At 43.4% G+C, this 17,315-nt stretch overlaps 2 protein-coding genes across 5 annotated transcripts in view; both read left to right on the top strand.

The window, feature by feature from the left end:
* The window catches only part of RapGAP1 (Rap GTPase activating protein 1), a 103,109-nt gene that overhangs the window by 30,223 nt on the left and 55,571 nt on the right, over positions 1-17,315 (top strand). The window contains exon 1 of one of the 3 annotated variants that reach the window (XM_002132522.3): positions 16,039-16,151. The exons of the other annotated variants lie outside the window; for them this stretch is intronic. Coding sequence (XP_002132558.3) covers positions 16,078-16,151 — 74 coding nt within the window. The 5' untranslated portion in view covers positions 16,039-16,077. Of the gene's footprint in view, positions 1-16,038; positions 16,152-17,315 lie in introns of those variants that run through there. 3 annotated transcript variants of the gene reach the window in all.
* LOC117183975 (adenylate cyclase, terminal-differentiation specific-like) lies at positions 13,541-14,847 on the top strand. Of its 2 annotated transcripts, none has more exons than XM_033379738.1 (2): positions 13,541-14,284; positions 14,315-14,847. In XM_033379738.1, exons 1-2 carry the CDS (start codon positions 13,652-13,654, stop codon positions 14,657-14,659), a joined length of 978 nt encoding a protein of 325 aa, XP_033235629.1. In that variant the 5' UTR covers positions 13,541-13,651; the 3' UTR covers positions 14,660-14,847. The 2 variants fall into 2 exon arrangements, with proteins under 2 accessions (XP_033235629.1, XP_033235630.1); XM_033379739.1 differs by having other exon boundaries at positions 13,541-14,299; positions 14,330-14,847.

Here is a 17,315-nt window from a genome sequence, read left to right as displayed (position 1 = left end):
GCTGTTGCCTGTTGGTTGTTGGCTGTTGGCTGTTGCTCTCTTGGCCAACAATCGGAAGTGCCAAATTAAAGCGCAGACGGAAAGAAGCTAAGAAGTGGCCAAAAGGCAGACCCAACAGACAACAAGCGGAAGTTGTAGCTGGTGGAGAATGGAGAGTGGCGGAGGGCAAGTTTGGAGCTTGATGTAGCGGGGGGAGCACAGGAAGTGGAGTCAGTTTTTTGGGGGGAAACGGCCAAGGGGGGGGACCTTTAGTTTTGAACCCTTAGAAGTTCATTTGGCAATTTGTTGCGAGTTCGTGGAAATGCTACACTAATTGAAAGCATTTCAAATGTCAACGATTTTAGTTGGAAATTCAATAAACAGTGCGTTTCGGGAGTGTAAGACAAATAGAAGTTTTCAAATTAGTTTTTTGAGACTTTTAAATGAAGATTAAGAATGTAATACTACAGATCAATCGACTTTTATCAATGATTTAATCGTGAAATTGTATATTGCGAGAGCTATCGATTTTCCCCGATAGTTTTGAATTGATATATCAAAGCTTCTCCTTGTTATAGATCATATTTAAATAAATATAGAATATTTATCGACTTCTATTCATTGGGTTCTCGTGTTATTGGGTATTTTTCAAGTAATCGATAATTTTGTAATAGTTTTCGATTTAAATTTTGCTTGAAATATCGCAAGTTCTTAAGGTTTTCTTATGTATCTCTCATATACGCCTTTTTTTGTAAAGATATAGCGAATAATCCACCACTTCTATCAATGAAGCAATCGTGCAATCCGGTAATATTAATTTGATCGATTCATGTCCGATAATTGTCGATTTAAAAAGCGTCGTTTCTCAAGGTTTTCCTCTTTATTACCCATATTCATTACTATTTGTAGGACTAGCACTCTCAAGTGCCTTTAATTCTGCCACTCCACTGCAATATTAACTTACACTTTTCTCCCTTTTTTTTCTCCTTTCAGGTAAGCACAAATACGTAGTCTCCATCCTTTCCCAGAATTCACAAATCAGCTCTGAGACCTCATCTTCTTCATGGGTTTTTGGCGGCGACTTCTGTAAGTAAAGCCAGCACAATGCATTTCCTTGGAAAAACTTGAAAACGCTGTGGGCCGCGTTGCAAGCTTTTCTCAACTTGTTTTCCGCCAAAACCTCTTTGCATCTCTTGCCATCGCATCGTTTCCATCGCCCTCAGGCGGCAGTCGACCGACAGGCAAAACGCTCTCAAATCACGGCATTGGCTTCCGTAATTCAATAAATATTTTATTGTGTACAATATTTTGTCGTCGATATGCAATGTTCAGTGAGGGAAAACGTACATCTCGAGCGTAGCGGGTATATTAGCTATAAGGAGAAGGTGGAGGATAGTTTGAGAGGAATGGAATTGAAAGATGATCACCTGCTGCTCTTTATATAAGGTTTGGGGGTTGGAAGGTACATATTTGTTGCCCTCAATCCCTGAGCAAAGCACTGAAAGATGCCACAGAAAGGTCTACATTTGAATAATATTTGATGGGCTATTTATGATCTCTTAACACAATGGATTATTGATCTATAGGCTTTGATTCTGCTATGAGTCCTTCATTTCCATCTGATTTATCTATAGACAACTATAGCCACTCTTTCAAATCTTAAGACCCATTAGAGAGTAGAGAGTATCTGCCACGATTGGGAACTTTTTTTCTACATTCTCTATAGAGTATCCCAAGTTCTCTAAACTCAACCCAATCTACACTTCAAATCTCTCTCGCTCTCTCTCTCTCTCACTCTGCTCCCTTCTCTCTTCCCCTCAACATCTCTGCTCTGGTCTGGCGCATTCCTTCACACTTCTTCGAATATTATTTATGTTGTTGACAGGCGAGAAAACGACAGGCGAAAAACCAAAAACCGAAACATAAAACCGCCCACTGTCACAGCCATCAGCGACAGCGGTGGCAGCAGCGACACTGACAGCAGCAGCGGCAGCAGTCAGATAACGGCACATTGTGCGAATTGCAAACTGCAGAACGGAGGCTGGGCACACTGCCAGCGAGAGAAAGATATGGCAGATACGGGGAGCCCCTCCTCGGGGGTCTGCGACTGCTTCTTCGGTTTGAAGTTGGTGGAATATTGTGAGCACTTTATCGATAAATGCGGTAATGTGTGGCAATATGCTGCGTGAAGATTCATATATTTACACATAGATGGAAGATGGCAAGAGGGAGACAGAGAGAGAGAGAGGGAGAGGGAGAGAGAGGCACAAGCAGATCCATCGAGTGGCAATATCGAGTTGTTCGCCCAAGTGTTGGCGTCATTTTGTGGGTTTGCCTGTCATGAATATCCTACAAAAAAATAACAAAAACGAAGGATACATTTTGATGATGTTTTGCGACCAAAAGATACCCAGGGATTCAGTGGATTAGGTTTTTGGATGTACAGAAAATTCTGTAAAGAAGATACAGGGTATAGGGGTAATTCTGTATCTGCTTAGCTTCACTGGGAGAGAGAAAAGAGGAAGTAGATGAGAGAATTTAAGAACAAGTTTATGGAAGAGTTGAGGAATGAGTAGAAGAACGAATTGGGGTGAGAATAGGGGAAATAGTAGAAGGAACAGTAGAAGAAAGAGAAGAGATATATAAGAATTGCCTCTAGGTTGAAGAATAAATCGGAAGTCTTTAAAATTGTGGATTCCAGAAAGTTTTTCGTCATACATTTAAATGAAAAGCAAAAAGAATCTTTATTCTAGCAGAATATCGAAAATTTATATATCTTAAGGAACCCCCAGGCACTGTCTTTTATCTCTTACATTCATTCCCCCATAACGAACATACCCCCGCAGTCTCCAGAAGTACCCGAGGGTATCAAAAATAATAATAAAACGATGAAGAACTTTTGTTGCCAGTCGAAGTGATGCTGCCCTTGCCCTGCCTTGCCCCGCCCCGCCCCATTATTGTCGATAAAACGTGAGAAACTTGTCGCCATCCAGGCATTTGGTTGATAAGGAGCCGAGTTCCCTCGAAGCTCTACCGAACGGAGAGAGAGAGCTCTGGGAACTGGGAACTGGAATTGCAATATGCGTACGACGAGTACATATATTTTATCGCTTCCACTGAACCTTTGCAGCAGGGTCGTCCCTGCCAGAGCCACAGCCAGTGCCTTGACAAAGGGCGATGCTTCATGGGATGTGGCATGCAGCATGTGGGATGTGGAGTCACGAGAAAAATCAGGAATGAATCAGGCGAAAACTTCGAGGGCCTGTGGAATGCCTGGAAACAGAGCTAAAGTTTGAGTTTGTGTTTATTTTGTAGCTTTTATCTTTTTCTAATTAGAAATATTTCCCCTCCCCTCCCCTGCCCCCCATGGAGTTGCATAAAATGTTTGCCCACAAGGCGATAAATATTGCAATAAAATAAATTGAAGTTTAATTAAAATGGGGCAGCAGCACCTTCGTTCCTCCCAACAGGATGTCTGTCTATTTGGGAGTCGTCTCCGGCCGAATGGGGAATGCGTAATGGCCGAAATGAGAAATGACCAGCAAAAGTGAAATGACAGGAAGGAAAGTTGTAGGAAGAACAAGGTTCAGGTGGAGCAGGAGGAGCAGGACGGAGGGGCAAAGAGCAGCGCAGAGGATGCTGTGAGAGGAAGCCAAGTGGCAGCCCTTGGGGCCAACAAATAAAGGCGGATGGCACAGGCGACTCTTGCCCCAAACTTTTGCCCAGAAAATTGTCTTCTTTTAGCCACAGGTGTGGCAGGACACGAAAAAAGAAAACAAAAACAAAAGGAAAACAGAAGCGAAGGCCGAATTTTGGGCCCCAGGAATTGAAGTCTATTTTTAGGCGCACTCTCGGAAGAAAAAGAAAAAAAACAGAGAGAAAAATTCAAGGAAAATCTTTGTGTCTCCCGTGAGAGCAAACATGCATTATGAGACATTGAAAAATCAAATTAAATGCCTTAAAAGACATTAACAATTTCAAGGATAATCCAATGAAAGTGCACTCTAAGGGAGGCCGAGGATTGGAATGCAAAACCGAGAGATATTTAATTAGCAGCTGACCGAAGTGCCACTCAAGAGAAGCCAGACCTCTTAAGGCCGCCTCCTCTCAGGCGGCTGTGTGCCACTTCTGGGTGGTGTCGACGCCGAAGTAGCCATAAAAATCAGCCACAAAAGGTGTCCATAATAATGGGCCAAGAGGCACGGGCAGCTGCCATAAATACAGCGTCTCAATGGGGCAGGTTTTTGCCTGCAGAGTAGGTGGGATATGGAGGAGGAGAGGGGGGATGTTGTGTGCGACATCCATTCATTGGGAAATTAATTAAAATATATATTTTTATTTTTGGTTTTTTGGCCATCAATTATTGCAATATTTTTGCCGTTCGACCGCTGCTGTGGCTGTCGCTGCTAACGAGCTAAAATGTCAGGCAATTAAAATTCATTCCACAAAACACAGGGCGCGGAGTGGGCGTGGCTGTGGCGTGTGTTTGAGTGTTTGTGTGGTCGCCACACACGTGTGGCAGCAGCAGCCACCGGAGGAGTGAAGGACTGACGAACCGAAGAAGAGTGCATTTTGTTAGCACCTGATCCAGGAGTTTCTGACAAATTAAAAACACATTTTGGTGTGTGACAGACACGTTGGCAGTGTTTTGTATTTTCTGGGTCTGGGTCTGGGTTTTGCGTTTTCCACATGTCCTTTTTAGCCAGAAACGCGACGAGTGTCAAAGGGGATGTCAGGGGCTAACACTTGCATGGTCATGGCTCATTAGACAAAAAGTAGGGACAACAGGGAGAGGGAAATGCAGAAAGACGGGTGAGGGGAGTGGGAAGAACTAGAATTCGTTTATGGACTGACCCAAATACTATATAGAATATCCTTTGGGAGACTGTTTCTACTCAACAGAATTTCTGCATAAATTTTCCTGAATTTTCTGGCAAGAATTCAATAGAGTTTTTCCTTATCTTAAAGAAACTGGTAGATTATATGAGAATATACCTTTTAGAAAAATATGAAAAAGATCTGAAGATATGAAAAGATCGAAGCTTTATTCAGGATTCCTGATTGAACCTTTAGAAACGGAAGAAATAGGGATTCATGATGGGAGTTCTTCTTTTGAGAATATAACCTTTCGACGATTCCTGACGCTCCTTCCTAAGAGCCTGAATCTTCTCTGAATCATCCTCAAATGGCTGATATATATTTTCTATTGAGGCACACGTGCCACGACATCATGATATTCAATTTTGGTATTCAGTTTCTAGAAGGAAAGGCACGATGATGGTATTTTTCGAGTAAGAGTCTTACTGCGCTTTCTTTTAGTACATGCCAGACATAGCTAAGCCACACTGGAAGAGATTGAAGAGATTTCCGATCAAGTTGGGTGAAAATATTCCCCAAAAGACGGCTCCAAAGAATCATCAAATTATGGGAATTAAATTAAAGTCAAGTTGGAAATTTGTATGCTGGAATATATTTAAACCGTTTTTGCATTTTCCATAAAACTTTTGCCATTTTTCCTCGAGCAAGAGGAGCTCTTTCCTGCTACTCTATGTGTATATGTCTGTATATATATCCCGAGGATATTGCTAATATAATTATTGGCTCTTCTTTTGAGAGCTCCGGAAGCAGTCTCCCCACTTAAAAAATTCGTATACATTTCGATAGAATTTTCTGTGCACCGCAATACATTTTCAAGTAGCCTTTTCCTCTAGAATTTTGTCCTCTTGCCGCTTGCCGCTTTCCACTTTTGACTTTTGGCAGCTGCTGGCTGCTGGCTGCTGGATCCTGGCTCCTGGATGGATGACTGGCTGCTGGATGAGAGTCTCTTCATTGGGAGAGTCCTATAAATAGCTTGAGCCTCGAATGAAACTTTCTGCCGAAAGAACTTTTTGCTGTTTTGCATAGAGGAAACAGCAGGAGCAGCAGCAGGAGGCATTCACTGTGGCAGCAATTAAATTCGGAATTGCCAAGAGGGTGAGTGAGAAATGGAGAAAGCACAGGACCGGACAGGACAGTAGTTCACTTAATTGAAAAAATTAACTCTGGACAACATGGAAATACAAATGGCAGAAGGAGAAGCAGAAACAGACACAGTCACAGAGAAAGGGGGCCGGCTGGATAGCTTGAAATTGGCTTTAAAGGCGTGTTTGGCAGCAAATTTGCATGACACACACAGAGCGGACAGGGAATCATACAGAGAGGACACATAGGACACTAAGGACACTGGACGTGTGTGTGTGTGTGTGTCAATGTCGGCTTTGGTTAAGGTCTAAGGAACGTTCAACGTCCTACGTCCTACGTCCAACTGCATTTCACGATGAGTTTGTCAACGTTGATGAAATGATGTTCACTCTGCTTTGTATGTCTGTCGCCCTTTTTTTGGTATACCCTAATTGAAAGGGTACTTTAGATTCTGACGTCAGTCCTTTATTTCTAATTTTGAGGTTCCTCTTCGTTGGGAGTTATTTTCTAGGAACTCTTTTCCAAAGAGCTCTTCGGTAGAAGGTTTTATGGCAAATGAAGAACTTTCACTCTCTTTTCTGTCTGGAAAGTAAATCTTAGATTTTTAAATTCATCCATAAACCCATCTATAACTCTATTATAAATGATATTTGTGCTATAGGCACTATTTCTTGGTGGAATATCTCTCTGTATTTAGCTACTCTTTCTCTCTGGAGGATCTTTCTGTTAAGGAATTCTCTCTTTTAGAGCTTTCTGTCTTGATTTCCTTCTCTCTGATTAATTCTACATTTGATTTGAGTTCTGCTTTACATATTTCTTTGAGGGTATCCGAAATTCGTTGAAGATTAAGGGGCTACCTTGTCTTTACCCTCAGGTGATGTCCCTGTTTGACTCTCGTCTTTTGTTGTATTTCAGTTTCCGAAAGGGTCCATCGGTTAAAGGAAGTTATACCCAATTTGAACCATGAAAAGGGAGAGGGATCTGCTCTTATAAGAGCTACTTTGAGAGTATCTTTTATTGATGGAAACCAAAGAAACTCCTTTTTTTCGTAGGATGTGGTCTTCTTTCTGTCTGTTTCTGCATATTCTGGGGAATTCCTATGGGAAATTAAACCTCTATATATCGATTAAATCTATGTTGATCGCTCTTTCGATAATGTTTCTCATCTTCTATGTTTTTCCTTTTAATTTTCTGTCCCAAAGTGCATTAAAACTTCGTTAAAGCTCTAGAAAACATCTCCCACTCTCTTTGGCCTTTGTCCTGTCCCTCCTGTCTGTGTGTACTTGTAAGGACTCTCTCCCCCGCCTCTGTTTGCACAATACACAGACGTCGGGACATTGCACTGCTGTTGCGTGTGTGTGTGTGTGTCTGGTATTTGCTCCGGGGCCCGCATTTTCAGGAACATCCTATGCCTCATCCTACTCCTCCGTAGGCTCTTAATGCTGCTCGGATTTCCCTGTTTAACCCCTCACCTCTCTTCCACCTTTCCACCCCTCTCTCTTGCCCCATCCAGACTCCTCTCTTTCCCCGATTAGATACTCATTTTTCATGGGCCTATCTCTGAGTAGCGATCGAGTGGCCTACGAAACCCGTTTATGCTTGACATTCGATGCCATTCGATATGCAAATTTCGACAAACAAATTAGTTTCGTCCGAAATTTCGATAATTTTCCAGCAGGCTTTTTCCAACCATGAATATATTTCCTTGCTAAACGGAAGAGAGAGAGAGGGAGAGAGAGAGAGAGAATTCATTATGCGAGTAGGCGAAAGCCTTTTGTGAATTGTTGAGCCTCCAGACGGGTAGGACTTTCTCTCATACTCTCCAACGGAGAAAAAGTTGCAGACTTTGCACAACACTGAGCGAAAAATTCATGTGCATTCTCAATGGGGAAATGCCACAAAATCACCAAAGGACTGGGGGGAGGCTGCCTTAAATTTCATTAAAATGTAAAAATTCTAAAGGGGGGATGCCTGGAGGGATGGGGGGATGGATCGGAGTGGAGTGCCAGGGATTGGCTGATGGCAAAAAGTCTCTTCAAGTGCTTTGCCTATTGCTAGAAAACTTTTCATTGCAACGAAGCGGAAATACCCTGTAAGGAGAGGGAAAGAGATTGAGGATGGAGTGGAACATTTATTAAAATAATCTTCTGAGATTCGTAGCACAAAAGTGTGATTTTTGGCCTGGTATTGGATCAATTCTGAGGGAGATCTTTAGATGAAAATATGTATAAATGAAATCAATCAAATCTGATGGAAAATACATTCTTTAAATGAAGGATCCTAATGCTTAAACAATATATTTAAGAAACATAGACAAACAAGTATTAAAAAATTACGAAAAATGGATGGAAATGACCAGATTTATATTCCTTTTCGTTGGATTAATTTCAGGCACTATATATTCAAAGATGTTCGAGGTGTTTTCAGATATTTAAACACCTTGAAAAGTCTTCTTTATGTGTTCGTTTAATGGAACCATAATAAAACCAATTCCCATAATCTGTTTCATCTTATTTTAAAGCAATAAAGAACCCACTTAAAAACCCCTCTCTCTTCTGGCTCCGTGCATTTTCTTTCACCTTCTGGGAGCCGGCTTTTCCGCAGTACTAAAGAGGAGCTGCTGCGTCTCCTGTCGCCCAGGATGGCATAAGATTTATAACCTGCTTCCATGGAAAAAGTTGATATAATATCCTTCATCTTCATCCCAGTTTCCCCTCCATTTCCCTCCCCCCCTCGAAGGCGAGCAAAAAGCGCTGACTATTCCACCAACAAATACAACAAGAACTCGACGACGGCGACAGCGACAGCGACAGCAGCAGCAACGATGACGTTTTAATTATGTGTGTGCCCGGAAGGGGCTGCACGGGGGGGGGAGGGTGACAGAAATATAAGTAGGGGTTGATTTAAGAGCACGGATGGGGGAAGGAAGAGGGGCGCTAGGGGCAGCAGCCGAGACACTCGCGAGACAGTTCCAGGAGCTGCCTCGCTGCTCGGCTCAACTCGTTTTGTTAATTTGCAACGTTGTGGATCCTTCGTGTGGCAGGGGGGTAGCGCAATAAGGCCTAAATGGGGGTGGAGTGGATGGAGGCCACGGCGGAGGCCTAAATGGGGGGCCGTGTGGGGGGGAGGTGCCGGCCTAACTTGGGCTCGGGGGACGAATGAAAAGTGAATTCACAAACGGAAACATTGCAAAAATGCGCCAATGCAGCAAATGCTCAACGAGCAAATGCACGAATGAGTCCAGCCCAGGGGTGGGGGGACGGCAGTCCAGCTAGGGGGGTGGGGGAATGCGACTTCCGCGGGTGTAGGTGTTTGTCTAGGAGCCATAGTTTCCCTACACTGAAGGAAATTTCGAATTTAGTTGGAAAGAAATGGAATTAAATGGGAAAAAATGAAAGGAGGCTTAGATATCGATGTCGTCTATTGATTGGATTATTCGGAGACTGTTGAGATAGAAGGAAAGAGAAAATACAGGAAAATATCATAAATTCATAGACTCAATTATCCTCCTATTTTTTTATTTATACTACAAATTAGATCGAAATTTCGAAAATGATGAAGATTAGGATGTATTCTTAGCCTAATTTTGTGTGTAATAATCACCAGATTAAAATGATTTTTATCATATGGATACATAACAATATTTCATGTATGAATTCTGAATTTCAAACATTTATCCCAAAACTTACGCATCCTACAAGTATGTGAAGATCGTTCATCGTTGTGTATACATCGTATATGAAAACGGTTAGGAACCGCCATTTCCTACACAGATTCATCTAGTTTGTACCTTCTGATTCCTATTCCTACAAATTTTGCTTTAAACTTTTTAATTTATTTAAATTTTATTTCCTTAAAATGGATTCTGTGACCTCATAGAGCAATGAAGAGAATTATGTATGCAATATGGAAATTCTTACACTCCTTTCCCATTTATATGAATATGTTTTTACCGTTGCACGCCCTCTTTTTCATGCCATTTCCCCTCTTTTTTGGCTACCATTTTACCCACTTTTTGCCACCCATTTCCCCCCTTCCCACCACCTCATTTCCCCCTCCCAGGAATGTGTATTTTTCAAGCATTTGGAGCAAATTAACAAGCGTTTCTAAAACATATACTTATTCTGTACATAACTATAGACATGTGTAAGTATCTACAGATGTGCAAATGTATCTACATCTCTACATGAATGCACACACCACACCACACACACAGATACACACACACACACACACACGTACGCAATCAACAGCAGAAATGTTTCGAAAGGGTGTCGCTGTCGCTCTCATTTGTGGCTGTTTCCACCTCCCATCCCCCACCCTCTGAGGCTGCTGTTGAGTGGCCTTTGGGGAAAAGAGAGAGAGAGTGGGCGAGAGAGAGGTGTAGCTAGACGACAGCCTTCCCCAAGCATTGCCCCATAGGCCTAGGCCTATAGTCCTCCTCCTGTGCCTTTGGGTCCTGGGTTAATGTACTTTTTCTGCAGCGTCGACGGCGGCGGCGGCGGCGGCGGCGTCTGCTTGACTGACAGTCAGCCTCCCTTAACACCCCCCCAGCCCACCTCTTTCCACCCCCTCGAACAGCACCTGTAACTGGCATTCATTCAACATTTTCTAACATTTAATTTTGCTCTGTAATTGCGGAAATTTTCATTGAAATAAATTAGCTCTTTGGCTGCACGAAAATTGTTTGTTGTGGGAACAAAAGTTTGGTTTTTGCGGGGGGTGGGTGGCACGGGGGGGGTTTGGTTCTGTGCGAGAGATGTCATGGGTTAATGTCTGCTATCAATGTCAGGGTCAAATGGGATGGGGGGTGCCACGTGGGGGAACAGAACAATGAATATAAATATGATTTAATGAGGAGAAATTGCCATGGCAAAGCGGGTGGATCAGACCACACGAGGCAGCATCATCTGCGTGTGGAATGACTGGAAGGTCATCAGTGATTAACCAACGGACGAGGTATATGACACATATGTATGTACATTATTAACCGTCGCAGATAAATCCCATTACATAATATAGAGAATTTCTCGTTCTAAGGCCATAAGGTGCCAATTCTTCGAAATAAATTAATTAATATAGTTGAAAACAAAAAATATAAAAAAATAAAATATAAAACAAATAATATACATATGTACAACACAATATATACAAACAAAATATCATAAACAATAAGAGAATAAAGAAAAAAAATATATTACAAAAAATGAATAAGAAGAAAAGAATAATATTATGTATAAGCAAAAAAATTTGAAATAAGAAATGGTCATACATCATTTACAGAGCTATCCCTATTCTATCCTAGTTTTTATAGATAATGCCCACCTTGAGCAAAAAAATGATTACTTTCTTTCTTTTTTTTTAGTTTAAACTAAAGACTTGTGTTTAATTGTTGAGATAATGATAAATATGTATTAAAAATGCCTAAAAAAACTTTGTAATAGTCCCCAAGAAACATCCACCTTTTTCCATGAAAATATTCATAATTCATATTTTGTACCATCATTAACCCACATGTTCTACATATAAATCCCGGCCGCACCCTACGCCCTGCTACCTTACGAATGGAAACTGTATTAACAATTGTTCTCCAAAATCCAGGGTTACCACCTCCTGCAAACGCAACCTTAGAAAAAAGGAGAGCACCTCTCGAGTCTCATTTCCATCGTACAATTTATGGTTTATTTAGGTGCATTTTCTACGGTTTGTTTCTGGCAATTGCCGAACATTAAAATTCATAAAAAAATATGTTAATTCTTTGATTAGGATTTCCTCAATAAAAAATGGAAAATATTACAAATCAAAGGCATGGCAATTGAGCGAACAAATCGGCATCCAGAAAATTATAATTAATTCAAACAAAAATTTTAAAATTTGAATGAAAAAAACAGGATTTTTTGTGGAATAATAATGCTTACCCCTGAAATCGTGGGGTGAGTGTGCGAGCGGTAACCATGGCCTGGCGAGGGGTGGAAATGGTAACCTATAATTCTGCCTCTGATGTTCCCTTCTCTGATGTCCCCGTGGACCCTTTTTCTGAGGTCTCTGAGGGTGAGAAACGCGTGCGCATGCGCCTTTGACACCTGAGATGACAAATGGAATGAGAGAATCCCATAGAGAATCTGCATGACAGAGAGGGAGGGAGAGGGAGAGACCTCTCCACTTGAAGTGAGATGAAAATTAAAAAAAGCTACGAAAAAAAGAAGTCTCTCAAGAAAGATAAAAAAAAATCTGGGTGGAGTGCGTCGTCAACCTAGCGCCATGGATGTTAATGATGTTTATAATGATGATGATGATGATGACGACGACGACACACATAAACAGAGCCGCACAACAAATTTGCATAATTTGAAAAAATACAAGACTTAGGAGAAGCAGAAGCAGAATCAAAAGAAATAGAAAGACTTTAAGCAGCAGAAGAGTTGAAGAAGAAGAAAAAACAAGCAGACGAAAGTGAAGTTAAGGGGAGGAATGGAGGAATCACATCATTGGAATCCAGAAGCAGGCCCATAAGAAGGCAGCCCCCTGATTATCATGATTATGTATGCATAATCACACACCCGAAGACCGAGACCGAGACCTCCCGAGACCCTCCGAGACCCTCCTAGACCCCGAGCCCAGACCACGGGCAAGGGACGGACTAGGGACGGGACGGTACAGGTCGAAAGACAATGGAATTATGAGGTGTTGAGCGTTGAGTGACTAGCGGAACGGACCATTAAAAACAAAAACAACAAAAAACCTCAGAAAAACCAAAAGAAATAGAGAAAGAGAGATGCCACAGAAAGAGGCAAAGATATGGCAGAGAGACGCCACAGAACGGGGCAAATAGATGGTAGGGAGACGCCACAGAGAGCAGGAGAGATGGTTAAAGAAACAGACCACTCAGAGCGGGAGAAGAGAGAGAGAGAGACATTAGACCCAAAAGAAAACAATGGATAGAAAGTTATGGGCCAACAAATGGAGGAAATTGAATAAGAAGTTGCACTCCAAAGGAAAACAAAGAAAATGCGAAAGAAAAACTAAATGAAAACACGGTTAATAAAGCGTTGCAAATGGGAGCACCAGAAGTATCGGATCCCAAAGAAAAATAAAAGGTAAGATCCAGGTAGCAAAAAGAGTTGTTGCAAAGGAAGTGGCAGTGGCAGGGGCAGTGGATGTGAGGGTTTTGTTCTCTTTGAAGAAATCGAATTGAATTTTAATGATTGGCTTGAGAAGTTACTTATTAGATCATTAGATCCACTGGAGTGTAGGCATTATGTCAGCTGTTTGTTTGTGTTTTGGAGTGGAAGAGATGATGGGTGTTGACTGTTGAAACAACAGATGAACAGATCACCGAATATGGAACTACCATAGGGAGTGGGTTAATTAGTGTTTTGAGGGATAGATTAAGGAAGGAAGTGGAAAAGAAGGCCAATGGATAAGGTCTTACGAGGTAGACGAGGTAATAAGACAACCACGAGGAGAGGAGAGTTCCAAAAGCTACTCCTCTCTCGATGGGGAGATCTTTCTTCAAAGATCCTTACAGTCCTCACCAATCAACCATCTCGTGGGAATCTAGTAGCCATGATCTCAAGCAACAACTGAATCAAGTGTCTTTGGTGTTTGTTCAGTTACCCTTTGGGTCCGGAGTCAGTTTAGTAGTCTCCAAATCTCCTTCTCTGCCTCTCAAAATTTGAGTATCATAAATTATTTTTGTAAATCTTGCGACATGGATGATCCCCGCAAGACAATGGAGATGCTGTTGGCAGAGGAGGGACAGAGCCAGAGGGAGGTTGAAATCATAGTCGAGCGCTCGACCACGACCGTGGACCACAGTATTTCGATGTGGAGCGTAGACCGGACAGTGACCTCAGTGACCTCGACCGCAACCGTAGTAATGGCCCCCTCGCGACAACCCGGCGGAGTCGGTGTCGCTCAACGACCGCTGCGGAACACACCCCCGGCCACTGTGCTATGGCAGCACCCTGACATGCAGGATTTAAGTTCAACACTATCATTCCATGCCGGCAGTGTCGCTACCGTTCAACGATCGCGATCGGCTACCCTGGTGGACCACATGTCCCAGATGATGGAGCATTTGCAGCCCAAGATGGAGACGGTCCAGTCGAAGAAGAAGCGATCCATGTCCTGCTCTCCCAAGAACTGGATGCGTGCCGTCAGACCCAGCCTTCAGGAGGGGCAACCACGACTGGAGCAGCCACGCCAGATGTATCCGAATCTGGAGCAACCGCGACAGGAGCATCTGATTCAGGAGCCCCGACGCCAGGCCTATCCTGGGCTGGAGCAACCACGACAGGAGCAGCCACGCCAGGTGTATCCGAGTCTGGAGCAACCGCGCCAGGAGCAACCGCGGCAGGAGCAACCGCGACAGGAGCAACCGCGCCAGGAGCAACCGCGCCAGGAGCAATCACGTCAGGAGCAATCACGACAGGAGCATCTGGATCGAGAAATCGACCGCATTATCAGGAACACCCTGAAAGAGGGGACGGTGCCCGCCATCCTTGTGGACGGACTGAGAAACTACCTTCGGAGCAACAGAGACCAGAGATTCAATCAGCTGATGAAGCTGCAGCATGACCAGCGCGTGCGGATGCAGCGCGAGTTTGATCGCCAGCAGCAGGTCCTCATTGCCCAGATTTGCACGGAAACCGACGTGACGGAATATCGCTACGCGATCCCCCAAGAGCAGCCGGAGTGCACCAGAAACCGATTTTAGGACGACAGATTCCCCGACGAACTCGGTTCGTACTTCCCAAACTCCAGGCCCGGTTTCCACCCAGAGCTTCAGTCCAGCGGGAACAAGAATTCGGATCCAAAGTAACACAACATTTGGTAGCACTCACTAGGAAAATTACTAACCAATAAATGCCATCAATCTTTGGATGGATCAATCAATCAAAAAAATGTCATCCACTCACATTGTCACTCTTTATTTTGGATGGGGGTTTCCATACAATACTGGCACTCAACAGACCCCATAGAAGTACTTGTGATATCTCAACCACCTCTCCTGCATATTGTATCGCTTCTGCTTTGATATCTGATCTGTCGGTTCAGTGAATTCTAAGAGCCGTAGCCACAGTCCAGGTTGAGTTTCAGTTTCATTTTTCAGGTGTTAATGACTTGATTTCCAAAGCGCACAAAGCCCGCGTACAGGGGGTACAGTGCCATGGCATTGTTTTGCATGTGTCCAAGTTTGGATGAAATTATAGAAGAGAACACGGTCCCCGTTCCCGAGACATGCCATACCCATACCCATACCCATACCCGTACCGAGGATAGGAGGCCTATTGTTCGGACATGGGCCAAGCCAACCCCAAAGACATGAATACAAAGCCCGTGGCAGGCCTTTTGTGACACGCTCATATCCGGTGGTCCCTGCCGGTACCCGGCTGTATTTGCGCGATTGCTATAATTCCACATTATGGCTTGATAAAAACCGAAACAGCCCAAATGGACATCGAACCTCGAACGAACTTCAACGAACCCTCAAACGAACTTCAACGAACCCTCAAACAAAGTTCGCTTCGAACCAGGAACCGATCGAACCTCAAGCGAACCCCCAGAAGAACAGCTCCCGGGCAAGTGTTTGCTTCGAACCTCTACCGACCCAATCGAACGTGTTGCAGCCAGCGATCAGGGTGGAAACCGGTGCTCCGACCCAACTCCAGAGGCGCACAGAATTCAGTGGTTTTTGAGGCCAATCTTCGTTGAAACTTCGTGCTGTTAGGTTGTACATATCGCGGGGTTCCGTCAGTGGGTCAAAACCGGGCAGAAATAAGTGCGTGAAAACTACGAAACGAAACGAGCGCCCGTGCGAATGTATCTCGAACTAAACGAACGTATCTGCAAGATACGCCAAACCGAAATAAAGTGAATTTAGTATAAACATTCAATAGTGCAATATTTGTGTATAAGTAGGGAATGGAATACCTCTGTACTACCTGCTCTTGAGTGAACGAAAATCCCAAAATAGAACAAAGGTTATTCCTTGACCTAAGCAAACGCTAAGTGAATTATACCTGACCTGTAGACCCGTAGAGGGAGAGAGCATCCATCTATCCAGCTTCTACCTGTCTCTCAGATAAACTCGAATCTCATCAATATATATCTTTTGGATCTCAAGCAAACAAAATGAAATATCTAACGCATACACACAAAGAGTCCTACACATTGGTGGCCCGCAAACGTTACATGAAAAATCTGCTGTATGTATATTCTATACCCTATATATTCCTTCTTTTTTTTTCATTAGCATCCAGGAGGGGTGACATAAATGTCATCCTCATCTGGGCAAATATTGATAGAACCGCCGTGCCCCTGCCTCCTGCCTCCTGCCTCCCGACTCCCGTCTCTTGTATCTCTTATTGGTGTGCAGATATTATGGAAATGATTGTGATTTGTGCCATTTGAATATGAAATGTGCCATAATTAGGCTGAATCCATTGAATGCCGCACTCGACAGGAGTGCGCCCCTAAATTATGGCGCATCAGTCGCATAAAATATGCAAATTTTCCCATCGATGGGAAAGAGGCGGGGCAGCCAGCCCTTTCCTTTTGGTACTTTTTTTTTTTTTGCAAACTCCTGTCAATTTTGTCATTTGTTTGTTGGCTTTTCCTTTGTCGAACGTGTGCGTGTGTGTGTGTGTGTGTGTGTGTAAGGCACTCCCGTAACCGAAACAAAACCGCAAAAATGTGCAAAGGAGTTTATCGGGGGATTATCAGGGGATTTGTTTGTTCCTTCAAGGAGATCCCAAGAAACCCTTTCCTTCCTTCTTTGTTGTGTTGCTTCGACTTCCTTTTTGGCTGTTTTGTTAATTAAATTTATGATTAATGAATGATGTGCCCAATCATCATGATGATGATGATGATGCTGGTTTTCCTATGTAACAGCTGTGTGCGGGGAGCGGGGCAGAGAGGAGTGGCGAGGGGGATGGAAACCCCGTGTAAGGTGATATGCCTTAACCCCTTCGGAGAGAAGTCCTGCGGCTGTTAGTTTTCGCACCCTTCCCTCTCCCGGAAGCCATCCTCCTCTATGTTTTTTTAGTGGATTTCTTTTTTTTTTTTGCAAAGTCAATAGGCAAACAGTGTTTCCCATAAGTATATTCGGCATTGCTTATCGATTTGTTAGGATCAGCAGCAGGCAGAGGCAGCGGCAGCGGCACTGAAAAAAAAACGGTAAATCACTTGGCCAAAACCCACACACATATGGCCAACAAAAAGAAATATTCAATGTCTGAGAGTTGCGCGAGTTCAAACAGAGATCGCAGACGTGCAATCATAATTTGCTTAGGCTACGCGACTCCAACGCGACTTTACCCGCACCTAAACCCAACTGTTTCCCTAAGGCTACCAAGCGTGGAAGGGGCGGG

This window comes from Drosophila pseudoobscura, chromosome 4 (genome assembly GCF_009870125.1).
Source record: "Drosophila pseudoobscura strain MV-25-SWS-2005 chromosome 4, UCI_Dpse_MV25, whole genome shotgun sequence".
Taxonomy (NCBI): Eukaryota; Metazoa; Arthropoda; class Insecta; order Diptera; family Drosophilidae; genus Drosophila; species Drosophila pseudoobscura.
Note: the sequence above shows the minus strand (reverse complement) of the source record. Positions and strands in the feature narration are given on the sequence as shown.